This window comes from Peromyscus maniculatus, chromosome 19 (assembly GCF_049852395.1).
Source record: "Peromyscus maniculatus bairdii isolate BWxNUB_F1_BW_parent chromosome 19, HU_Pman_BW_mat_3.1, whole genome shotgun sequence".
NCBI classification, from domain to species: Eukaryota; Metazoa; Chordata; class Mammalia; order Rodentia; family Cricetidae; genus Peromyscus; species Peromyscus maniculatus.
The window spans coordinates 65,163,941-65,189,966 of NC_134870.1; the positions used below are offsets into that span (position 1 = coordinate 65,163,941).

The following is a 26,026-nucleotide window of genomic DNA, read 5'->3' on the forward strand; positions in this document are numbered from 1 at the left end:
AGAGGCCGTGACAATGACTCCGCCCTTAGCTGGCCAAGGCAGGAGAGGAGGAGGCTGAACCCCAAGATCCCAGCCCCATTAACTTGAATCTTTGGGGGAGGCCAGGACTCACACTGCCTCTCCTTCCCAACTGGCCACACAGGCAGAGAACGGCCCCACCCCCGAGGCTGGGAGGTCGAAATCACCTAGTAAGAATACTTTGGGCTGCTGAGGGCAGAGGGGAAACCCGCACGTGGACGTGGACGCGTGGACGCGTGGACGCGGCTGCCGCGGGCTCTCTCCTCTTGGCGCTGCTGATCTGTTTTCTGTTGATCCACAGAAAAGCACAGCAGCTTGCAGCCAGCTCCAGCAGCAAGAAAAACACACGAGGGGGATCTTCCGCGTGTGCAGAGCCACGTGCCCTGCTCTGTATCTCCAGCAATTAGCAGGGGGCAGAGAGTCAACAAAAGGCCCTATTGTGGATCTCTCTAATGTGCTCAATGTTTCATCTTCAAGGACGAAACACAGCTCACTGTGGACTGCGGGGTTTCTCAAAGGATAGCAGTGTTCCTAGAGTTAGCTCTCCTCGCCATTCATCAGGATGAGCCCAGGAGGAAAAGCCCGGTGCCCGGGGCTCCTCGTTGCGTAACTCAGGTAAGGCGGCTCCGAGCAGTTTCTAGATTCTATCTGTTCTGTTTAATGTTTGCTACAACACGGGCTGTTGATCTGTATGGGTTTAACCAGGAAGACTAAAAAATGACTACGTAAGTTCATGATTACTTCTGGGAAATAGGAGCACTGGAGATGCTGTGGGAGCCATTAACTGGGACTCCTCCCTCCCTCCTCCCCTCCCTCCTTCCCTTCCTTCCTCCTCTCCTTTCTACTCTCCCTGCTAGTACTGAGGATCGAACTTAGGGCCTCCTTCATGTCAGGTAAGTACTCTTGAGCTACAACCCCAGTGCCCTCCTTTTAAACCCGTCATTTACATTTATTATACACGGACTTTATTCCTGGGCCGCGTGTTCTCTGGATGTCCATTTCTTGCATGCCACCCCTCCCCTCCAGCACAGAAGCAGTCTGTCCCTTTTCAGCAAAGATCCTCTCAATGAGGCAGCAGAGTCCACATAGAAGGCGGCTCTGGCCACAAGCTCTGGGAGGACGGGGCACACAGCGGGGCTTTGTTCACCTGGATGTGCTCAGGGACCAGAGACTCTCTAGTAGCTAGGCCTGATGAAGTGCAGGCCAGCATGTGCTTTATAGCAAGATCCTAGTGAGACAGAGAGAGAGAGAGAGACAGAGAGAGAGAGAGAGAGAGAGAGAGAGAGAGAGAGAGAGAGAGAGAGACAGAGAGAGAGACAGACAGAGAGAGAGAGAGACAGACAGACAGAGAGACAGAGACAGACAGACAGAGAGGGAGGGAGGGCACAGATACAGAGACATCAATTCATCGAGACATCTATAGTAGGCCCATACGATCACTGTCACTTATACATTTTGGCCTCCTGGAGTGCTGGGTTCTGTGCCAGCCCTGTGCCAGTCTGGCCTGGTGCACCTGTCCAGGATATTGTGATGACAGGTGGCATATTGCTCTGCAAAGCAACAACTCTCAGGCATTTGATGGATTGCTGGACGTAAGTCCGTTAGTGGCCTGGGCACTTCCCAGTGTCCTGAAGGGGAAGGTTTAAATTTCTTGGTACTTACGGCAGTGCGGGGGTTTTCTGGGTCAAAGGAGACATCCCCAGAAGGACTGGGAGTTTTTTGCAATGACTGTCAAGCAATAAAGGCAGGACACACAGAAGGGAGAGCCCTGGGACAAGGACGCAGCAGCTTCCTGTTCAGTTTGCAGAACTCTTATCTGCAGGAGACCAGGGGCATGAGAGACTCCTGTGTTAGTGTGCCGCGGCAGACTTGAAGCCGAGGATGAGCCCAGCACCTGTTTCTGTGGCCTGCAGTTTACTCCAGGTTGGAAGCAATGACCATCACTTCCTTACTAAGGCACATGTATGCAGGACCGTGGGAGGTGACGGTGGCACATTTGAGAAGACCCTCCCAAGGGCCTCCTCTTGCTGCAGGTGGCCCCGACACCGGTTCAGGTGGGCTGAGGAGTGTGAAGAGGGACCAGGATTACTTGTCTGACTGCTATCAACAGGGTTCCAGCTTGAGCCTGCTTTTTTTTTTTTTTTGCCCTTTGCCCTTTGCCCTTTGGCTCTTAATCAGCAACTTTTGTGACACTTTGCTTTGTGATGAACAGGGACACCATATACTCTGTCTTAAGTCCTCTCCTGGTAGGTTGTCAGGGGGTGGGGTGAGGATCGGCTTCACCGGCTGAACAACCTGGCATCAGAAGTAGGATCAGATAAACTTGATGAATGAAGCAAGAAAGGATGAGAAGCTAGGCAAGTGCTCCGCCGCTGAGTTTCACCCCATCCCCTTCCCTCTTTTTGGGAGTGAAAGTTGTTGACAAGGCTTGGCCTGGCATTTCCTGGAGAAAGATGAGAAGCAGGAAACCCGAGTCCCTCCTTTTAGACACATTTCTGGCCAGACAATACACACTCAGGCAGGAAGCTCTCCTGTCAATGCTGAACTAAAGAGAAGCCATTTTGACAGGTTGTCTCCCGATTTCACAGGTCTAAGTGGAAAGTGGACTGTCTATTGATTTGATATGCCTTTTTCATCAATAACTCAGGAGAAATAACTACTTTTGGTGGCTTATACTTCTAGTGGTGTCCGTCCCTGTGTGTCTCTCTGACAAAATGAAAATGTCAATGGGGAATAAAAATAGAGCTATCAGATAATCAAATTAAATAATTATAGTGTGCTTTTTTTTTAAAGAATAGCACCTTACCTGAATATCAACACGTGACCATCAAATTATTAGTAACACTTTTCTAATTTCCAGAATCTTACGGTGGCATAAGGCTAAGGGAGGGGAGTCTTGGGTTCTCTTGGACCTTGTGTCTTGATAAAGAGTCCTTACAAGTTGCTGCACACTGTGCTGGGAACACTCTTGAGTGCTACCCCCTCCCCCCCCCCCCCCGCCCCATGCCCTTGTGACCACAGTGTACAGGTGCCAGGGTGAGACCACGGCTGGCATTCTCAGGGCTCCCAGTGACCACTGCTAGTCTCAGCCTCAGTTTCCCTGGTGGCTTTAAGCAGACAGTGAAGGGACGCTGATTAGTTTTCCATTTGGCAACAGAGAGGACATTATACTCTATCAAATGTCTTTAAATTTGGATACAGGGTAACTTTAGAAAGAAGGGATTATTAATAGGGTACCAGCTGGGGCTGGAGGCCCGGCTCAGCGGTAGAGGGCTTGCTAATCACAGGCAAAGACACTGCTCCTCTGTGTCTGTGTCCACGCAGGGGTGTACATTTCATTTCTGGTCTGCGATCTGTAGTCACAGTGACAGCCCAGGCTTTTCTTCCCCGGATTCCTCTGTCCCTGGCATAATCCTGTCCAGTGTTGGGTCATCTGTAGCACTAAATGCTCAGCATCTGGATGCTGCCTTTACAAATCTATTCCTACTCTTGGAGATTTCACCGAAAAGATTAGAGCTCGTTTGGAAGACCTGAATTCGAAAATCCACAGGTGTTCTCATTTCGTGTAGATGCGCCTTTCTTAATTCCTTGATTGCCTCCTAGGTTGAGGCAAGGGGCGGGGGAGGCACCCCCCCCCCCCCCCGCCCTTCACCCATGCATTCCACACGTCCCTTCACATCTTCCAGGGCTATTTCTGTCCTTGCCCTATTGAAATTGCATCTCAAAGGTCAGCTGTGGTATTCTCAAAGTCCAGTCCAGAGAGGGTTTTGTTTTATATTCATTTTTCTTTACTGTGGACCATCGATTTCCCTTCCCCTCCTCTGATGTACTTATGTGGTTTATATTTATCCACCTATCACCTAATTGGATGTTCTAAACTGGTCCATTGCAGAGCAGCATCCTGGCTGGGAGTCCAAGCCCTAGCGTTCGTGTGCCTATAATGGAGTTCTCACCCTGCCACTAAGTGTATGGAAACGAGGATAATGGGAGGCATTGTTTCCTTGGTTTGCTGTCAAAATTAAAGTGGAATAACTGATGTAATATTTAGGGCTTAGCATGAGGAAGTATGTCGATACCCGTTTACCATGTCTGAGCGAAGGGCTGCGGATTAATCCCCTTATAGTAATCAGCATACCAACGTCGTAGCCATTCCTGGCGAACTTACTACCGACGTCACCGCTCCGTGTGTTGAGTTCTGAATCCTCTTCGACCCCTCACCTGGTGTCCGAAGTTACCTTCCCATCCCGGGTTTCGGCACCAGTTGCGGCGCGCTCCTCGGCCAGCGAGGAAGAACGACCACCATGCGAGGATTCTTCTCAGATCACACTTTATTGGAGCGCCTCTTGGTTAAGGGAGAGCGGGAGGTGAGGGGCGGCGAGGACTAAACTGCAGCTGCTTATATAGGGAATCAGGCAAACGTGCCGTACTGTGATTGGGTCCCGCCAGAATGCTAGCACGGGGAGCCACGGGATAGGCTGAGGACATAAGGCCAATTACCATACTCGTGCATCATAGCCAAATATGGAGTTGTTTACAGCTAGGCTACCAGGAAGCCAGCGCCATCTTTGAATAGCGGCTCCCTACAGAAGTATTCGTGAATGTTACCTGTTAGCATAACCGGCTTTCAACTCTGTGAAAACAGACTGCTTCCCTCTTTTTTTTTTTTCCTTTTCTTTTTCTTTTTTCTTTTGTGGTTTTTTCGAGACAGGGTTTCTCTGTGTAGCTTTGCACCTTTCCTGGAACTCACTTGGTAGCCCAGGCTGGTCACTTGGTAGCCTGGGCTGGACTCAAACTCACAGAGATCCTCCTGCCTCTGCCTCCCCAGTGCTGGGATTAAAGGCGTGCGCCACCACCGCCCGGCTGACTGCTTCCCTCTTATCTCTGCCCCTTTAAGGTCATTTTGCCCTCCTCATCCCTCACAGGGCCAGTCAATAAATATTTGCCTCCATTTATTGATGCAAAGATTCATGCAGGTGGTTTGCAGAGTTCAGGGAAGGAGAAACGACACACCGAGGGAGGCTCCGGGTGGCTGCCGCAGCCGCGGAAACCTCGTTCAGTTTTTAACTAAAAAATGATTTAAGTTGTTGAGTGTTTGAATCGCTCCTTCCCGGACATATGGCGTGTATTGAGCAAGAGGCGGCATTAGCAGTTAAAATACTTGTTAGTGCGACAGTCAGTTACAGCGAGGCTGCTTGGCAGAAGGGAGGGCATCCAATCCTAAGATTAAATGCTGCTCTAACTGGATTACGTGGGGAGAGGCGGCCAGAGCCCTGGAAGCCTTGACTGGAAGGATGGCGCCATCTACTGGAAAACATGGGGGAAATGACGCGGAGCGGTGCGTGTCTTGGTTGAGGGTTAAAAGTCCCCAGAATTGCCATTCTTTCTGGAGAAAGTGTGGGTGGGACTGGACAGGAGAAATTAATACGGGGCAGGCACAGCCAGCAGCAGGTAGGAGATCCTTCGGTAATGCGGAGGCGCGAAGGGCACAGCACCTTGGGTCGGCGAGCGACAACCTTGTGGGTGTCACTGGAGGGCAGTCCCATCACCCGTGTCCTGCCCCTGTCCCCACCCCACCCCCGCCCCTGACCCCACCTCGTACTCACGGATCCCCTCTCCCATTGGTCTCGCTTTCCTATTCTCTGCTGGCTCCAAATTCCGAGACGACCCTTCTTCACCTTCTGATTCCTCTTTTCGTAACGAATGAAACCACAGCCGGGAAAATCTCGCTGAGTCACCACATTTGGCGATCAGCGGGAACAGAGTGACTGCCTCCCTCCGGAGGGGTCCCCGGGCCAGCAGCCTCCAGCCCGACAACAGCAGGTCCTCACATGACAGCCTCCCCAGGAGCCAGGTAAGGTAACTGCAGGTGATTGCGCAAAAGTGCAGGCGCCCTGGTTCCCACATCCATCCTGGAATGTGCTCTGGCCGCTGGCGTCGGAGGGAACTGAATCCCAAGAATGTCACTATCGGGTCACGTTTCCTTTGGAAGATGAAAGTGGACCACAGCAGACCTGCAAGCCATTTATTATTATTTTTTTCTGTTAATAAACTATACAACTGGGTCACTAGATGGGTTGTGGATCGTTGTATTTTAGCAGAGATTTTTAGTGGAGGAAGGCCTGAGGGTGCTTCAGACTAAAGTGTCTGCACCCCTGGTGAGCACGCAGGGAGTTAGCTGTCTAGGAGTTTTCAGGTTCCGATGGTAAGTACAGACAGACAGTGAGCCTGCTGAGGTGATGCACAGCTATCACCCCCAGTTCCCCCAGTGAGGCTGGGGCAGAAGGATTGCAAGTTCAAGGGCAGTTTGGAAGGTTTCAGGATTTTGAATTTCATTTCTGTTTGAGTTCAAATGAGTTATATTATCCTAAACTTCCAGGGTTTTGCTTTTTTTTTTTTTCTCTAAAAGGAAGATAATGAAGCCTTCCTGTCAAGAAAATGTGGAAATTAAATGAAATATAATAAGAATTCTTTTATTTGAGTTGGTGGGGCTGGATTTAGTTAATAGAGACTCATGAACACTAAAACCTCTGGTACTTGACCTGAAGCACAGGATTCCTACTAATTCAGGTCATGGCCTTTTCTTTGAATATTAATCTACTAGCTGGCTCTTTGAGTTATTTTCTTATGCAAACCACGCATGTAATGTCGTGTCATTTTTTAGCTTTGGTTTGTTTTACTCTAGCAAGAACTTAAACTCTTGAAGTGACCTGCAACATCATTTCAGTTCAAAAAGTCAGTCCATATGAGTCACAATTTTCCTCAAACTTTGTCTACACCTATTGACACAGCAATAATTTAACTGCTTTCCATCGTGAAGTCACTGGAGAACATCTAACCCTGCTTTCAGAGAACGACTTTCTCCCCTTGTACCCTCGGGCGCTTTCAGATGTTTGATCCCTTGTGCGCTAATAATTAATTAAGTAAACTAATTAGTTTCACGGTTGCAATAACAGGTACAGCTGTGAACTGCTTCTTAGGAAGCATGCTCCTACCATGGAGCAGATGTAATGAGTACTGTCCCCACTGCAGTGGGTGACAAAGTTCTCACGGAGCCCAGAGAATCACAGTTAACCTTCAGCCTGAGTTAAGCAGACGGAGTCAATATTTCCTACCCCACGTTCAGAGAGCTTGACCTCATGCCTCCTGAACAAAAGTGCCTTATCTGCTGTCAGGAGCTACCCACATTATCATCATCGCTAATGAGCTCAGAGTTCAAAGGGTAGTTTGAAATCTAGCAGTTTTCCCCATCATTTTATGGGTGAGGGAAAAAAAATACAGCTGTTTGTAACCTGGGTCTTCATAAAATGCCTTGTGGCTTCCATACGTCGAAGGGCGTACATCATAAAGCTACTAATATTTGAGTCTCAGGGATTTATGTCTGTAAAGTGTTAGAATACTGCTTTGAAGGCTTCTAGTTCCCCTGATCCATAACTTTTCTGTAGGATGAACAGGACATGTTCATGGCCTTGGGGGTAATGAAAACCTTGAGCCTGGACGTGGCGTACGTTGGAAGCACCTTCAGAGGCAGAGGGTTGTATTAAGCAGTGGGTAAAGGGACCAAACAAGCACCAGCCAGACTCTTGTCTTCAGCTCGAGGTGTCCAAGCTTCCTCCTCCTCCTCGGTCCCCCAGCCTGGGTCTCGCTAAGCTTAACAGTAGAGTCTACCTCTAGTAGGAAATGGCTGGTTAGCGCCTATGGGAAGAGCCAAGTGACCAGGACTCCCTGTCCTGAATTCATCAGTAGTTTGTTTACCGTGTTCCTTTCAGACAGCTTGTGTGGTCACAGGTAGAGATGATTCCTTGGTTGGTTTTGATTGGGTAAAGGTCACAGCTATTGGAAGAAAGCTGCCGGTACTGAGTCTGTTGCTGGTACTAGGACTGTGCAACACCTTGGACTCTGAGTTTGCTTTTACTTTGTCTTTATTTTTTGAAACAAGGTCTTGTTTGTTCTATAGCCTAGACCTTTCTGGAACCCGTGGCCTTTCTGCTTTTGCTGCCTGAAGCCTCGAGGGTAAGGTGCACTGCTGTACCCTGCTTGCTTCTTCTTTTGTTTGTTTTTATTTCATTTGGTTTGGAGACAGAGTCTCCCCACATAGCCTGGGATGGTGCCTGGGAGCTCTCTACATAGCCCAGGATTAACAGATGTTTTGCTTTTTATGGAAATTTTAATAGTGGCATTCTGGATGGACACAGTCGCTCCTGTCGTTAATCCCAGCACCAAGGAGACGGAGGCAGGGAGATCTCAAGTTTGAAGCTACTACTTAGCTAGTTGAAGGCTAGCCTGAGCTATGTCATGAGACTTGCTTTTAAACAATGGAGGGTTGGGGCTATAGGCGGTGGTGGGTGAGCACTTATCCAGCATATGCAAACTCCTGCACTTGGCCTCTATACTGGGAAGAAAAAAAGCATCCCAGAGGCCAAGATCTCTGCATGCTAAGGTCATGCTTTTTCCTGGGGCTACTATCAAGCCCCAGACTGATTTTAATTTTATCTTGACAGTCATCTTCGTTCATTTCTGTTGTTATTTCATAATAACAAAGCACCAGAGATGGGGTAAGTAATAGAGTGATTTGGGCTCTCAGTTCTGGTCCAAAGTTAAAGGACCCCATTGGTGGGTGGTTCCCTTGGTGATGGAGTCCTAAAGTGTTGTAGAAACATCCCCTGGTGAGAGATCAGCCCAACCAAGCTGGATTCTACAACAGACTCAGTTTTGAGATAGCATTAACCCATTGGTCCTTTACTCACACGAATGGCAATATGGATTTATTCGTGACGGCACAGCCTGAGCTGGCTCACAGTGAACATTAAGTTTCAATGTGAGTCTGGAAGGGCTAAACCGTATTCAAACCATTAGCAACTGTGAACTTCGATGTGTTCCACAAACACATGCTGCAATTCTTTACTTTCTGCAAGTACCAATTTTCTCTTCTCTCAAAACACGGCCCCAAGCCCTTCTGTGATTTCTGGGGTCTCTCCTGGGGTATGGCCTCAGTTCCACGGAGTGTGCCAATCTTGGGATTAATTGCTAGTTCAGAGATTCGCGCACACTAGTGTTTCTTTAGCAATACCCGGAGTCTTGTACAAAAAGGGTGACACTCGGGCCCTTTGTTCCCTGAGATTCTGGTCCAGCGGGTCTGAAGTGGGCCTGGGGTCTGACAAGTCCTAGGAATGCTGATGTAGAAGGCTCCCCTGTCAGCGTGGAAAACGCTTCCAAGTTTGCATGCAAGATCAAGATGAGCTCTGGAAGCCAGCTTGCCAGCTGACAGGAGAGCCTAGCTTTGGTCTCCTGAGGGGAAGCAGGGACATCCGAGAGGGTTTGCTCGAACAAGCGGCAAGCTAGAGAAGGAGCCTGTGAGAGTCTCTCTCTAACCACAGGCACTGCGTCTTCCAGGAGCAGCAGCTCAACTTGCCTTCACGGTGCCCTGCTTGCGAACGTTCCATGACTTCTAGTCCTGCCTATTAGGACCGGGCTTGCCGCTCAGTTTCAGAAGCTGGGGGAAGCTGCCTTAGCCGGTTAGCATCCTTTGTGGCTCAGCTGCCCTTGCAAAAAGAAGCTGAGCATAAGAAACAAGGAATAGCTTGTTTTCTTGCCCAGCAGAGAGTAGCTCCAGTCATACTTTACTTTGCCATGGGACACAGACGCCAACTGCTTTACAATGAGGCTCATGGCCTGCTCACTGAGCAGGTCCCAGCCTATCAGTTAGTGCCTTTTTAAGTTACCAGTAAGCTGTCATCAGGTATCTGTTGACTCTGATCCACAGTGTCTCACCTAAGGAGAAGCAGCTTCTGGTCACACATAAAGTTGCCTGGAGAAAACCTCAGGAGCGACCACACATGTCTTTGGTTGTTTTCTGTTTTGCCTCAGTATGAGTTTGTAAGTCCTTTGTGCTGGAGGGGACAGCCTTTCAATGCTGTGGTTTCTTTGTTTTTTGTTTTTGTTTTTTATTTTTTTGAGACAGGGTTTCTCTGTGTAGCTTTGGAGCCTGTCCTGGAACTCCCTCTGTAGCCCAGGCTGGCCTCGAACTCACAGAGTTCTGCCTCTGCCTCCCAAGTGCTGGGATTAAAGGTGTGTGCCACCACAGCCTGGCTTCCTTGTTGTCTTATGGTGGTTCAAAAGTGTGGCCCTCAGGCCAGTGGTAGCTCAGTAGCACCTGGGAGTTTACTGGAAATACAGACTAGTAGGCCTCCTGCCTTTTCCAGGGTGCAAAATCTGAAACTCTGAGGACTAGGCCTGGAGTGTGTGTGTTTTAATATGCTCCCCCAGGCAGTTCTGATGCATGCTCAAATGTGAGAACCACTGGACAATGTGGCACTCCAGAGATGATGACAGCCTTGACCTGGGGCAGTCAGGGCACTGGGTTTTAAAAACACTGCAGGTGATTCTATCACATCCAGGGTTGAGAACCGCCTGCGGACATTTGCTGGCCTTTTCTCCTGTCAAAGCTGCAGAATGCTCCAAAGCCAATGGTCACTAAAGAAGGACTGTCCCTCACACCATATTCAAACAAGTAGCTCAGAACGAATGACTGAAGCTGGGTGTGGTGTTCATAGCTGTGATTCCAGAACCCAGAGAGCAGAGACAAGAGGGTTGCTACAAGTTTGAGGTCAGCCAGGGTCACGCAATGAAACCTTATCTCAAAAAACCAAACCAACTCCCCCCCCCCCCCCCCCCGCAATCCAATGACCTAAATTTAAGAATGAAAACTACCAAACACTTGAATTGTAACAGTAATCGTTCATGACCTTGAATTTGGCAATATGTTCAAAAGCTTGCTACTTCCTTAAAGAATTAAACATAAAATTTCTTAAAAATCTAGTAACTCCACTGTGGTGATATTGTGTTCCCCAAAATATTGTGCACCCTAATAAATTTATCTGGGGTCAGAGAACAGAACAGTCACTAGACAGACATAGAGGCCAGAAAATGGTGGCACACACACCTTTAATCCTAGCATTCTGGAGGCAGAGATCCATCTGGATCTCTGTGAGTTCAAAGCCACACTGGAAACAGCCAGGGGTGGTAACAAGAACCTTTATCCCAGGAAGTGATGGCAGAAAACAGAAAGGTATAAAAGGTGTGAAAACCAGGAACTGGTTGGTTAAGCTTTTAGGCTTTTGAGCAACAGTTCAGCAGAGATTCATTCTGGATGAGGACTCCAGCCTGAGGAAACAGGATCAGCTGAGGAACTGGTGAGGTGAGGAAGCTGTGGCTTGTTCTGCTTCTCTGATCTTCCAGTGTTCACCCCAATAACTGGCCTTGGGTTTGTTCTTATTAATAAGACCATTTAAGATTTGTGCTACACTCCACTCTGAGTATATGCCCTAGCATGGTGAAAGTATATATATACACACACACAAACAATTACTTGTACATAAATATTTATAGCAACATTTTTTTTGCAGTAGTCAACAAAACAATTGCCCATCAAGAGATGAATGGATAAAGCAATAGTTGTATCTCCATGGAATGGAATGTTATTTAACCTTAAGAAATGAATGAGGTGTTCACATATATTCCAGTATGAATGGGCCTTTTAGGAAAGTCAAACCGCTCCCATACAATGTAAAACAAGTGGGCACAGTCCAGAGATGGAAGGCATATTTGTGGTTGCTGGGGGTTAGGGGGAGAGGGGATGAAGCAGTGAAATGATTGTTTAATGGGTGCAGGGGTTTTTTGGGGCGGGGGGGCATTGTTAAAGCTAGTGAACTGTGTCTTACATGAATTTCAGTTCAACTTAAAGGATCCAACTGTACACGCCTATCTGTACAACATGATAAAGAGCGAAGCCAGAGTCCTCTACAGAGGGCTTTGGGCCCTGCAGCCTTGTCTTTGGCCACACCCATATTCTGTTAATAATTGTTCCGGACATGTTGAATCCTATCGCAACCGTATGTTGCAACCAGCAGGCCGTATGTTTCTGTCTCCCACCTCACCTGGGCTCTGCAGGAGGCCTCTGCCGAGTTCCCACCCCATGATCTTCTCTCAATAGCTATTCCTGTGACCTTTAACTGACACCCTCACTGCTGAAACGGTGGTCCCTCCACCCACAGAGCTCATGCATGCCATGGATTGGATGTGAAACGCCATGGTTTCAGGCTCAGGTGTTGAAAACCTGGTCCTCAAGGGCAGCAATGCTCAGAGGTGGGGCTTTGGGGAAATGATTCCATCATGAGGGCCCTGAGCCATCAATGGACTGACAGATCAATGCGTTCATCAACTGATAGGTAATGGGAACTCGGGAGGTCCGGCCTAATCGAAGAGATCACCAGAGGTATGCCCGTGGTAACTATGTCTTATCCCTGCCCTTTCCCCCCTTTCTCTTTGTTTCCTGGCTACGGTGAAGTAAACAATCTGCTCTACCACGTACTCCCCTGCCATGATATCCCATCCTGCTTTGCTCCTTGCCCAAAGCAGTGGAGTCAGCCTACCTGGACAGATGGTGCTGAAACTGTGAGCCAAATCCACCATTCAGTCTTTAACATCATCTCTCAGGTATTCTGTCATAGTCACAGGAAGCTGACTGACATAGTGTCTTTTGGATGACAAGCAGAATCTGGAGCTCCTGCCCAGACCCACTGAGTTCGAACCTGTACCTGAAGTTCCTCACACGACAAGCCTGATGCCGTTTGTTTTCTGGTAGCAGCCCCCCCACAAAGGCTTGGTCAGAAAGAACTGGTTTCATCTCTTGCTCCACTGCCCTTTGCTCTCGCCACTGAGTTGATTCATTCTGCTGCTGCTGCTGCTGATTCCTTCACTGAGAGCAGAGCGAGTGTTTCCAAGCTTTCATCCTAGGTCAGGGACCAGCAGCTAGCTCTCTGGGAACCTTCCAGGCTTCTGGTGTCAGGTTGGGACTACTGAGGCATGGGGCCTTGGAACTGAGAACTACCAGCTGTCCCTCAGTGAGAGACAACTATTGTGGGATAACTCCAGTTGTTGAGGCACCCAGCCTCAAGGACTGAGTAATTACTGGGCTCTCAGTTTCTTGGGTGTTATTTAGCTGTTACAGTTTTAAAGCTGACTTAATAACTTCACACACACACACATACACACACACCTTTTTTTTGTTGTTGTTGCCGAGACAGGACACCATGACCAAGGCAACTTATAAAACATTTAATTTGGCACCTATGGCTACAGAGGGTTGGAGTCCATGACCATCAGGGTGAGGAGCATGGCCGCAGGCAGGCAGGCATGGCGTTGGAGCAGTAGCTGAGAGCTTATATGTTGAGACAACAACCATAGAGCAGAGAGAGGCACACTGGGAATGGTGTGGGCTTTTAAAAACTCAAAGCCCACCCCACAGTGACACACTTCCTCCAAGGCCACACCTAATTCTTCCCAAACAATTCCACCAACTGGGGACCAAACATTCAGATATATGAGCCCATGGGGGCTGTTCTCATTCAAACCACCCCCACAACTATGCGTTCATGTGCGTGTGTATGTGTGTGGAGTAGTGGTTTTGAATGCGTGTGTGTGTGTGTGTGTGTGTGTAATGGTTTTGAATGCATATATGTGTGTATGTGTGTGTGTGAGTGTGTGTGTGTGTGTGTGTGTGTGTGTGTGTGTGTGTGTGTGTGTGTCTTTGTTCTGTTCCCCTAGAGGACCCTCACTAAAACACATTGTGGTACTGGGAATGTGGCTGGAGAAACAGAATTGTAAGGTTGAGCTACTGTGATCAATCCACATGAGTCTATTTAATGAGTAGTAGGGATTTATTAAGATATAAATAGAGGAAATACATTCACAAATACAGAACAGAATAGACAGCTGAAGTTGTCCTCTGATCTGACCGGGAGCAAATCCACCTCGCAGGGAGGCAGCAGGGAGAAGGGGCATGTGACCCACCTCCCTCCCTTTTTAAGAGGTCATGTACAATGGCGGGAAGCACCACTTCCTTTGGGTCCTATAGCCCAACGTCATGGGCAGAACAAACACCAATACACTCAGCTCTTCTAGTGGAGTCTCTAGTGGCCTTAGAGAACCACTGAACCTGACTCTTCAGCTGGATGGAACCTATGGTTACTAAAGACTCCTCAGTATGGAGAGCACTGGAAGTCCATGGTGTGCATGAATTAAAGAATGTATCAATTGCATTTGATGATCCTGATGCACTTCTTGTGAGGTGTGTGGAATCTGGTGACTCTATGTATGAAACCTCTGAACATTTCTAGAGAAATAAGGAAAATAACAACGCTGGTTATTTTAGTATCTTCAGACAAATGTATAAAAGAAAAAAAAAACTGAGCTGAGTGATAAAATTGACCTGCTCCAGATGCACAGAAACAACCCAATGACTTCTAAGTGTGCCCTGGAGGAGACGCGTCTCTCCTGCAGTGTAGAACTGAAGTTACAGAAAACTGAACCAATTCCTCAGTGCACAGTTAGCTGAGAACCTGGTGTTGTACCCAGAGTCCCCCAAAGACCACCAAGAGACTGAATCCGATGCAAAAGCAAAGAGTCTTTTTACTACAAGTTAACTCGGTCGGGACTCTCGTCCATCTGACCCAGCAGCAGAGCAGGAGAGACCCCAAGTAGCCAGGGGGCAGGGTGTTTATAGGAAGTAGAGCTAGGGGGTGAAGCAAAGGGAGTCTGGGGTCTATTGGCTATGTAGGAGCAGACTCAGGTTTGATGTTTTCTCCCATTCATAGGTGCTGTCCTTGGTCAGTTTGTAGCTGCAAAAAAACTATCATCTCTCTTAGCAGTTGTTGTGGCTACTACATATTTTCTTTATCTTGACCTTGCTGGCTGTAACTTTTGATGGGCATCTTTTACTGTATGAGGACATCTGTTGGGGTTTTCCTGTAACTAGAGCTGGACTCAAGGTTGGGGGCTCAGGGGCATATTGTGCTGTGCCAGGGGCCTCCATTCTGTTGGGTATTGTCCACAGCCTGTCATGATTGCAGAATAGTCAAGGCAGGGGTCTGGGCAGGGACTTGGGTTCCTCACCTGGTACGTACTTGGTCCTTGAGGCTGGATGTTTCAGCAGGCAGAGTAGTCCCACAATAGCTGTCTCTCATGGAAGAGGGGGGACCGCAAAAGGCTATCACTCAGTCTACAAGGCAGGGTGTCCCCAGAAGTCTCCATCTGGTGCCTCTGGTTCCTAGTCCATAATGGAAGCCTGGAATGCAGCAGCAGCAGCAGCAGCAGCAGCAGCAGCAGCAGCAGCAGCAGCAGCAGCAGCAGCAGCAGCACAAATTAACTCATTCCCAAGCAGGAAGGCCAAGAGAACAGAAAGCAAGACTGTCTTCTTTTCTGACCTCTCTTATAATCTGGATTGCTAGCAGAAGGCGTCACCTATAATCAGAACAGGCCTTCCCACACCAATCAAGGCAATCAGGAACATTCTTCAGGTGAAGCTCCCTCCTCAGGCGGTTCTAATTTGTGGCAAGTTGACACTAAAACCCACCATAATACCTGGCATGCATGAAACTCTGGGTTCCATCCCCACCACCAGATGAACCAGGCCTGGTAGTCTATACCTATAATGCCAGCGCTCAGGAGGTAGAGGCAGAGAGATCAGAAGTTCAAGGTCATCCTCATCTCCAAAGCTGGTCCAAGGTCACCATGGGCTCCATGAGACCCTGTCTCCATCAGTATTTTTGGAGATCTTTAAGAAACACAAAATTTCAACCACTTCTTTTAACTCTTGAGGCTTCTGTGGGTGGGGGCTGAAAATCTGAATTTTATTTCTTGGATAGTTGTGATATAAGGAGTCTATAGGATTAGTTGTGATATAAGGAGTCTATAGGATGGAGAAATATGGACTGGAGGAATGACCCCCAGGAGCTTTAAGCTGCTGCTCCTTTCGGTCAGTCTTGAAAGCGTCTGACCATGCCCTGTGAGTCCTAGCTCACCACCAAGGTGAAGACTCCCAGTCTTTATGTTCTTCCACTACAGGGCACACTCCACACAACAAGGCTGGTTGACAATGATACTTCAGAAGAGTGTTTGTGGCTCATGTGGTGATTTTGTCCATTTTTTTCCTTTCTTTTTTAGTTTCATGGAGCAAACACAGAGACTCCTGAGCCAGCCCCCTCCCATCCCCACTTCGCAGGCCAAGAAGAAAAGGATGCCAGTGAAATCTTTCTTTTCCAAGGTGAGACACAAATATCCCTCCTCAGTCATCACTACGTAAGAGGTGAGCCTGCTGGCTCTCTGGTTAGAACTGCTTGGCCTGGTTTCCTTCTGGAAGCCATGTAATGACAGTTCTTTCAACAGGGATAGGGGCTGCTTATGAGAAGATGAGATGAGAAGGCTTCAGCTTGCTGCTAACTCAAAAATTAAAAGAAAAAATGAATTGCAATAAATACTCAGAAATAGCAATGATGCTGGAAAGTTACAATGTCTCATCCACAGTGCTGAGCAAATAGCTGGATCTGGACCCTGCATCCATTCCTGCTTCCTAAGGATGGGGGCTAGCTTGCCTTTGATATTCTTTCTCTTTCTTTCTTTCTTTCTCTCTCTCTCTCTCTCTCTCTCTCTCTCTCTCTCTCTCTCTCTCTCTCTCTCTGTCTCTGTCTCCCTGTCTCTCTCCATTCCAGTATGAATGCAGGTTCCTGTCATGATGCACATGTGGAGGTCAGAGGTCAATCTCGGATGTCTGTCTGTCCTCACCCCCATCTCTTTTGAGACAAGGGCTCTCTTGTTGTTGTTTCTACATAGCAGCCATCTCATGCACCTCTGGGGATTCTCCCATCTTGCCAAGGGAAACTGGGATTATAGCCGAGTGCTATTGTGCCTGGCTTTTCATGGGGTTCAATGTCAGGTCTTTCTGCTGGCATGGCAAGTGTTCTACCCATCATCTCCCTGCCCCCCTTGTTGGGATTTTTCATCATCTGGGGTCTGACTCTAGTGTGGGCGGCCTTGTTCTGTGTCCCGAAGAACCCTAGTATCTTGTCATTGGAGCTCATCTGCTCAGTAGGGAGGCAGCTCATCCGATTGTGAGAAAGGTGGCCTCTTATCTTGATCTATCTCCCATCTCATCTTTATCTTATCCTGCACTTACTTAGTATTTAGTTGTGGAAGTGTAGGATTTTGCATAAAAGTGCAGTGTTTTCCCATTGTGTTATTTTTGCTTTTTCTTCTTCTAAATTGCTCAGATACATGAATTTGGAAGTCGGGACAACCTTCAAATGTCCTGAAATGCTTGTAGATGTGTCATTGACAGTTGTTGAGATGTTGCCAGTTGAGTCACATGCTAGCGAGGGGTTGAGGAAGATGACTACTGCTGGATGGAGATGTAGGGCCATCAGCCTGCCTGCAGAAGTATCAAGACAGACCGGAAGAGAGGAATCACGCAGGCCTCATAAAGCATGCCATTCATTTGATTTAGCTAAAGGTACAGCGGAAGGACGAGAAGGGGTTGGAGGAGGAAGAGGGCCGAGGGAGCTTCCCAGGGAGGAGCGGTAACGGCATAGCACACGCTGTAGAAGGGACCCGTGTCTCCAGGACAGCCCCATTCCTCTTAGCCTCTGTCACACAGTTCACTGTTGGGTCTCTTGCCAGAACTCCCCAACCCACCTCCACACCAGCCCTGCATGATTTTCTCCACCAGCGTCTTCATTATGTAGACAAACGTATTTGTCGAGAAAAGTAAATCATCTTTAAAGGTTGGAGTGTAGCCTAGTGGTGAGGTGGGGGCTTAATTCATGCAAAGCCCTGCTTTAATCCTGACACACACACACACACACACACACACACACACACACACACACACACACATGCTTAGACATATTTAGTTATCTTTTTTCTTTAAGAATTTTTTAAATTCATTTTACATACCAACCACAGTTCTCCCTTCATCCCCCTTCCCACTGACCCCCCAGGCCTTCCTACCCCCTCCATCCCCTCCTCTGGAAGGGTAAGGCCTCCCATGAGAAGTCAGTGAAGCCTGGAATATTCAGCTGAGGCAGGACCAAGCCCCTCCCCCCTGCATCAAGACTGAGCAAGGCATCCCACTATAGGTAATGGGCTCCAAAAGCCACCTCATGCACCAGGGATAGATCCTGATCCCACTGCCAGGGGCCCCTCAACCAGACCAAGCTACACAACTGTCTCTTGTATGTAGAGGGCCTAGTCTGGTGCCATGCAGACTCCACAGCTGTTGATATAAAGTTCGTGAGTTCCTATGAGCTTGGTCCTGTTGTCTCTGTGGATTTGTCCATCAGAATCTTGACACCCCCACCTCCACCCTGCTCATGTAATCCCTCTTCCTTCTCTTCGACTGGACTCCCAGAGCTTGGCCTGGTGCTTGTCTGTGGATCTCTGCATCTGCTTCCATCAGTTACTAGATGAAGGCTCTCTTGGTCTAATTGGAGCTGATATTCTGAGCCCTTTTGAATCGTGTGTGTGTGTGTGTGTGTGTGTGTGTGTGTGTGTGTGTGTGTGTTCACGTGCACATGGGGGGGCATGCCTGATGTCAACGTCAGGTGTCTTCTTCATTGTGCTCTACTCTCACTGGACTGGAGCTCACTGATTTGGCTAGGCTGCCTGGCCAGTGAACTTGAGAGTTCTTTCTTTGTCTGTCTTTCCAGTCCTGAGACTGTAGGCATGCACTACTGCACCCGGAATTTTGTGTGGGTGCTCAGATCTTCCTACTTGTCGAGCAAGCACTTTACCAACTGAACTATCTTCCCTGAACAATATACTTTTGACCCACCACCCAGGTCTCTTGGAAACTGAGGTTGCAGAAGCGGGAGCCTTTGAAGAATGCGTTTTTCATCTTGGCAGAAAAAGCCCGGGATCCTAATGCTAAAAAGCGCCATCTGGCAATGAGATGCCTGGGCACCATGGCCCGTGAAGCCCCTGACAAGGTAGGGGGAGGTGGAGTTTCGACAACCTTCCCGAGACTCTAAGCCCTCAGGGCATGGGGTCCCCACAGCTCAGGCAGGTGCCCGTGGACGGCGAACACTGTAACAAGTCACACAGACCTAGCAGCAAGCAGTGGTATCTGTGTTCCGGGGCCTGATTGTAGAGCTGGGTCCGGAGTTCAGCATCTTGCAAGGTGGCAAACCACTGTTGGCTAGACTGTCTACCTGAGGTTCAGGGCACTTTTCCAAGAGTGGCTTTTTGCAGAACTGACTCTTCCAAGGGTAGGACTGAGGTTTCTCTTTCCTTGCTGGCTGTCTGCCGGGGGCCACCCCCCGGTACCCAGGATCCACACTCTCAAAACCCGGTAACCTGTTTCTTCAAGGTGTCTCTCACTCCTGTCTGCTCTACTGGAGTCTTATATAATGTAGCTTAGCAACCAGGAGAGACATCTGGTTACTTTGGTCACATCTGGCTAGAAGCAAGCCACTGGTTCTTTTTACATGGGCGAAGAACAGATTATACAAGGGTGTGACTCACTCAAGGTCATTGCGGGCCGGCATGCCCCAGCTCTGTCAGCCTTCAGAAAGAAGCTACAGCAACTTCTTTCACTACAGTTCATACCACTCTCTTGGAGAGTTTAAACGATTTTTCTCATAATTTTTGTTTGTTTCGTGAGAGACATTTTCATACCCCATCCCTCAGCACCTGTCACGTTTATGTCCTCTCCATTATCAAGTCACCCAGCTCTCGGAAGGGCCCTGGAACACTCTTGTCTACCCTCTGCTCTTGAAGTACCTTCCTAGTTCCATCACCCAGAGGCCTAATTCCTGTTTGTCCTTTCTGTTCTTCTAAGACCTAGGAGGGCTCTTAGGCTGGGTTACTAGAAACGTTTGTATTTGGATAAGAGTTGGTGGCAGATCCAGAAGAAAGAGTGTGTATGCGTGCGTACATGCGTGCAGCATATATATTATACATTTTATTATATGTTATACACGTGGATGACACGAACAGGGAGGACAACTTGTAAGGAAGAAGGAGAGCAGCAGAAGTGGGGGGAGGGAGGTTGGGAAGGGTAGTGGGGGATGAGCATGAGCAAACTACAGTGATGTATATGTTAAAAAGCCATAACAAAACCCATTATTTTTTTTACATTAACTACAAGTATTAATTTAAAGAAGAAGGGAAAGAAAGCTAGGGCCTCTTAGTCCCAGCTTGTGGCTATTGGAAAATTAGGGATGGAGTTGCTTTTCAACTTGAATAGTGTGTGTGTGTGTGTGTGTGTGTGTGTGTGTGTGTGTGTGTGTGTGAATGTGTGTGATGCTAACGCTTTTCCAACCTTGATAGCAGGTGAGAAAGTACAAGAAAGTTTTCCTTGACCTCCTGGTGCATGGACTGTATGATCCTGTGAGTTCTGAAGTTATCCACGAGAGTGTGAAGACTCTGACCATCATGCTGGGCAAGATCCAGGGCCAAGGCCTGGGCTCCTTCTTCATAGACATCACCCTTCAGACCAGGACTTTATTGGATGATGTAAGTGAGAAGGGTAAGCATAAAATTTGGGGCTGTGAAATTGTCCTGGGTTAGAAGTGAGAACCCCAGACTGAGCCATGTGGTGGTGGTGCATGCCTGCCTCTAACCCCAGCAGAGGCAGAGGCAGGCCGATCTCTGTGAGTTCAAGGCCAGTTTGGTCTGCATAGTGAGTTCCAGGACAACCAGGACTAATAAAGAGACCCTGTCTTATAAAACAAAAACAAAAAGGAATGAGAATCCTGGGTAGTGGGTTTCTCAGGAACAAGGTCTGCACCACTCTCTAATTGACGAATTAATTGTATTGAGAGGAGTTACGGGAGGGGGTTATGGAGAACAGAAAGGCTATATAGTATCCTCTCACTCCCTCTCAAGGAGTTTCCATGTCAACAGGGAAGTGAGCATGCACACTAGCGATGAAGATGCCAGCTGCTGCTCAGTTCTCCCTTTTATGTAACAAGTCAGCATTTAGTGAGCCCTTCCTGTGTGCCCTTCACAGTGCCAGGCAGTTGCCATGGATACTTATGCATCCTTACATCAACCCTCTTCCATGGGTGCTACAGTGGTCTTTATAATAAAATGAAGAAACTGAGGCACAGAAAGACTAGGGCCTGCCCATAGTTCACAGAGCCAGCATGCATCCTGAAAGCAGCCCTCTGACCGAAGCCCATGCCCTGTCAGCCACAAGACAAAATGCGCCAACCAAGAAGTGCTCAGGTGCAACATGTAATCTCGAAGTGAGGACTCTTCCGTAACTGACTTGCAAGCCGACAATCAGACAACACCTGTCAGTCATACCTCAGACCTTTATTCAGACATAACCCAGAGCAACTTCCACCTGCCCCCCCATCCGAACTCCTCCTGGAGCCACACAGTGGCTGAATAGAGAAAAGAAGAGACATTGAGCTTACAGAGTTCAGAACTTACATCAGGGCTGCTGGCATGCTTGTCAGGGCTCGTCCTTATCCACAGGGACAGATGTTAATATTTCAGTGGAGGTGGCCCTTGTTGGCCTGGAACCCAGTAGATAGCCCAGACTGGCCTTGATGTCATGGCCATCCTCCTGCCTCAGGTCCCGAGTGCTGAGATTACAGCATGAGCCTACCTAGATTACAGGCATCTACCCTGCCTAGATGTTTGCCGTTGAGTGCAAACCTGTCTTGTCTGAGAAGAGGGTGAGACGATGTTTACATTACCATGCTAGGATGTCAGCATACATCTTGAGGACATATCCTTAAATCCTTCTGGTGCCGTCTGAACTTTAGTTAATTTTTTCTAACTCCTATTGAAACCCAGTTTACATGTCATTTTCTTGAGCAGAATCCTTGGCCATGTAGAAAAGGAAATCCCCACACAGCACTGCCTACTGGCAGAGTCTACTTAAGAGTTACACTCTAAATATGGCCTGTTTCATGCCATGTTTGTCAGGACATGTACCCCCACCAGATGATCGCCACGTTCTTAGGAGACAGGCACCTGGCTTGTGCATTCCTATACCTAGGCCTCAGGGGAGGGTTGACTTGGGGCAAGTTCTCACTCAATTGTATTTAAACATACTTACACCCTGGACAGAGAAATAAGCAGAATGCCACTCCAAGGCAATTTACATGAGTCACTTATGCTAAAATCTATTTTTGAATAATTCACAAAATGATCAGTTCTGTCTCAGTCTTTGTGACCCGACTCTAGATGCTTTTTTTTTCCCTTTGGAGAGGCCCACACCCTGTTCTCACTGGTTTCCCTGGAGCCTGGACAGGACCATGAAGTGGGGATATAAAAATCTGTGTACCAGCAGGGCTGTGGTGGCGCACGCCTTTAATCACAGCACTGAGGGAGGCAGAGGCAGGTGGATCTCTGTGAGTTTGAGGCCAGCCTGGTCTAGAGAGCCAAGTTCCAGGACAGCTAGGACTGTTACACAGAGAAACCTCGTCTGGAAAAACCAAAACCAAATCAAAACAAACAAACAACAAAAATCTGTGTATCAAAGTCAGGAGATATGGCAAAAATATGATGTTCACTTTCAATGGGCAGCTCAGAATGATGGTTGGGATCTGCTCTGATGGAGATCTGATGATGGTGATCTGGCTTTTTGTTGTTTTGTTTTTGTTGATGGAAACCCACAGGAGAACGACAGTGTGCGGTACTCGGCCTTTGTTCTGTTTGGGCAACTGGCTGCATTTGCTGGGAGGAAATGGAAGAAATTTTTCACCCACCAGGTTAACCAGACACAAGATTCCCTCCTGACCCATTTACAGGACAAAAGCCCTCAGGTTGCCAAGGTGAGACAGCCTTATTCTTGACTCACTTTGTGAAATCTCTGCGGTCCCCAGAGGGGGTTAGGGCAGCTCTGCTAAGCGGAGAAGCCAGGCCCTGGAGTTCCCGCCAGTTAGAATGGCCTGTAGGGTGTCTATGTAAAGCTGGGCAAAGGGGTCTCCAGGGTACGATCTCCCCCATCTCCCCTTTGACCTGTCTCTGCCCAACCTAACACCCGTCAGTGCCAGCTAGATAGGTAAGGCCAGGCCCCCAAAGGATGATGGGACTGGGAGAGGTGCAAAGAGTTCTACAAAACCACTTTGGGGGGAGGGAGGAAGAGAGATCGTGGATGTGTGTAATTGTGAGAGAGCTGTGTACATGGCAGAGCTGTGCCCTCTCCACGGGCCACAGACGGAGCCACAAATCCTTCAAGTTTCAAGCTCACAAACGACCTGAATATTACTTTCCCAGCCTCGGTGGCTCTGACCTTAGGTTGTCTACAGTCCTTTGGGATCACCTCCCATGCCTGGCATTCTGGGATTCTCTAACAGTTTAGCCAATTGGATGGCAATGTTATTTTCCTCAGGCTTGCAAAACGACCGTTCGAGCCTGTGTTCCGTACCTGAAACTCAGGAAGGAGCGGGGTTTCCAAAGTGAAGAAGATCAGAGGAACCCCAGGCTTTCCCGGCAGCTGGTGAGTGAGCCAGGGCAGGAGAGAATTCTCCTGGGAGTCCCTCACCTTCAGGCACTTAACACCGGAAGTGGACCCAGTGCAGCAGGAAGTTACCGCCTCCTACCTCCTAAAGTAACTTAGGCTAGTATTGCAATTGCGTGGATTCATAAGGCGATGTAAACCACAAGGTTCCTGGAAGATGATGCACAGAATTACCGTTGGCTCAGTTCTAATCATTGGCTGCTTCCACTCCTGCCTCTTCTCCCCGTGTCCTGTATGGCAACCTACCTCACATGTACCTTTTAAAAATTTCTTCCAGAGCCATTATCATCCTGAGGTCCTGCTCTTCTTCTATGCCAACAAGATCCTATAAGTCCAGAGCGGCAGAGAAAATGGCTCCATGTGAGCGCCCTGCTCCTGGCATCCTGTTCCCTCTGCTCCCTCTCATTGGGTACCTCTTTGACTCTCCTCGTGTGAATGTAGCAGAAAAGAGGATGTCAGAGAACAACTGGGGGGGGGGGAGGGCGGGGATCACCCTGGAAGAGTATCTCTGCACCCAAAGTAAAATTCGACATTACTTTCATGGATCTCATTTCTTCTCTATATAAACAAATTCATTGAGAGGTACATACTTCCTCTTCTAAATTGTGTGTGTGCACATATATGCACATGATTGTGGAGGTCAGAAGACAACCTCAACTACTGTTCCTCAGGCACCATTCACCTTTCCATTGAAACAGGGTCCTTTAACTTGCTGGGGCTTGCAGATTAGGCTAGGCTTGATGGCTGGTGAGCCCCTCGGGATCTGTCTCCTCCACTGGGATTATAACTAAACTCCAGTGAACCCAGCTTTTTTAAAAAAAAATATTCTCTCATATATTATATCACTCATATAGTATTTCTCGACCATACTTTACCCTCCGTCCATTCCTCCCAGTCCCTCCCCCACTTCCTCTCTTCCCCAGGTCCACTATTCCTCCATTTTCTGTGAGAGCGAGAGCGAAGTCCTCCCAGGGACAACCACCAAACATAAGTTACAATAAGACTAGGCACAAACCCTCATATCAAGGCTGGATGAGGCAACCCAGTCAGAGGGAAAGGGTCCCCCAAGAGCCACGGGGTCAAGGACACCATGAGAACACGGCCCACAGCATCAACTAAGCAGGGCTCATGGAGCTCACGGAGACTGAAGCGGCGATCATGGAGCCTGCACGGGTCCGAGCTAGGTCCTCTGCATGTATGTGATGGTTGTGTAGCTTGGTCTTCTTGTGGGACTCTCAACAGTGGGAATGTGTGTGTGTGTGTGTGTGTGTGTGTGTGTGTGTGTGTCTGTCTGTCTGTCTGTCTGTCTGTCTGTCTCTTTCCCCAGCTTTTATTGTTTTTGTTTGTTTGTTTTTAACATGGGTTCTGGGGTCAAATTCAGGCCCTTGTACTGACTTATAGCAACTGAGCCATCTCCCCAGCCCAATGGATGCACACTTCCTTAAAGACATGTAATATGCACCTGGCGGTAGTGGCACACGCCTTTAATCCCAGCACTCGGGAGGCAGAGCCAGGCGGATCTCTGTGAGTTTGAGGCCAGCCTGGTCTACAAAGCAAGATCCAGGACAGGCACCAAAGCTCCACAGAGGAACCCTGTCTCAAGAAACCAAAAAAAAAAAAAAAAAAAAAAAAAAAAAAAAGGCCTTTAATATGTATGATGCTCCGAAGCACCTGTCTCAGTTCCTCTCTGTCAGGTAACATACATTTCTAATATGTAGCTTCTGAGGCTTGGGAGAATAATTGTTACCATAAACATTTTAAAATGTATTTGTTTTTGATGGTTTGCTATTTGCTATTGACATCTTTTCTTGTCAAGATACCAAGAAGGTGGTTTGCAAACTATCTTCAATTTCTCATGATGTTAAAATGGCATTGTCTTAAAGGTCATCTTTAAAAGGACCGAGAATGAAAAGAAATATTGCTGAAAATCTGCAGGATGATGATAACTTACAGAATTAAAACAGTAACATTTACAGCACATTGGGTACTGTGGTGGTTTGAATGAAAATGACCCCATAGGTTCATATATTTAAATGCTTGGCTCCCAGTTGGTGGAACTGTTTGGAAAGGATTGGAAGGTGTGTATTTGTTGGAGGAGGTGTATCACTGAAGGTGGACTTTGAGATTTCAAAAGACCATGCCAAGCCCTGTCTCTCTCTCTCTGCCTGCTGCCTATGGATCACAATGGGAAGCTCCCAGCTGCTGCTCCAGCACCAAGCCTGTCTACTTCCTGTCAGGATGATCATGGACTAACCCTCTAAAACTGTAAGCAAGCCCCCAATTAAATGCTTCTTTTTATAAGAGTTGCCTTGGAGCCGGGTGGTGGTGGCGCACGCCTTTAATCCCAGCACTTGGGAGGCAGAGCCAGGCGGATCTCTGTGAGTTCGAGGCCAGCCTGGGCTACCAAGCGAGCTCCAGGAAAGGCGCAAAGCTACGCAGAGAAACCCTGTCTGGAAAAAAAAAAAAAGAGTTGCCTTGGTTATGGTGTCTCTGCAGGGCAACAGAACAGTAACTAACATAGGCAATAATAACTTTTTGAAAGTGTTATTAATGCAACAACTGTATGCAATAGGTTATTATTTATTTATTGGGAGTGAGAACATACCACTGTGTGTGTGTGTGTGTGTGTGTGTGTGTAGATCAGAGGACAACTTGAGGGAGTCAGTTCTCTCTTTTCACCATGTGGGTATTCTCTCTTTC

General features: G+C 48.1%; 1 protein-coding gene across 8 annotated transcripts; it reads left to right on the forward strand.

The window, feature by feature from the left end:
• Positions 1–301: 301 nt before the first annotated feature.
• Mro (maestro) lies at positions 302–25,304 on the forward strand. Of its 8 annotated transcripts, XM_042263818.2 has the most exons (8): positions 5,593–5,869; positions 7,973–8,028; positions 16,018–16,117; positions 18,687–18,833; positions 20,176–20,361; positions 22,482–22,637; positions 23,198–23,305; positions 23,604–25,304. In XM_042263818.2, exons 3-8 carry the CDS (start codon positions 16,022–16,024, stop codon positions 23,655–23,657), a joined length of 747 nt encoding a protein of 248 aa, XP_042119752.1. In that variant the 5' UTR covers positions 5,593–5,869; positions 7,973–8,028; positions 16,018–16,021; the 3' UTR covers positions 23,658–25,304. The 8 variants fall into 8 exon arrangements, with proteins under 8 accessions (XP_042119755.1, XP_015857601.1, XP_076411594.1 ...); XM_042263821.2 differs by lacking the exons at positions 5,593–5,869; positions 7,973–8,028 and adding an exon at positions 302–633; XM_016002115.3 differs by lacking the exon at positions 7,973–8,028 and having other exon boundaries at positions 5,587–5,869.
• Positions 25,305–26,026: the final 722 nt, after the last annotated feature.

Bases quoted from the DNA above. Each gene is read 5' to 3' on its own strand.
- Mro (XM_016002348.3), top strand. From the start codon at position 12,246: ATGGGAACTCGGGAGGTCCGGCCTAATCGAAGAGATCACCAGAG. The intron at 18,834-20,178 runs GTAGGGGGAGGT...CCTTGATAGCAG, and splicing joins CCCGTGAAGCCCCTGACAAG to GTGAGAAAGTACAAGAAAGT. The intron at 22,638-23,197 runs GTGAGACAGCCT...TATTTTCCTCAG, and splicing joins AAAGCCCTCAGGTTGCCAAG to GCTTGCAAAACGACCGTTCG.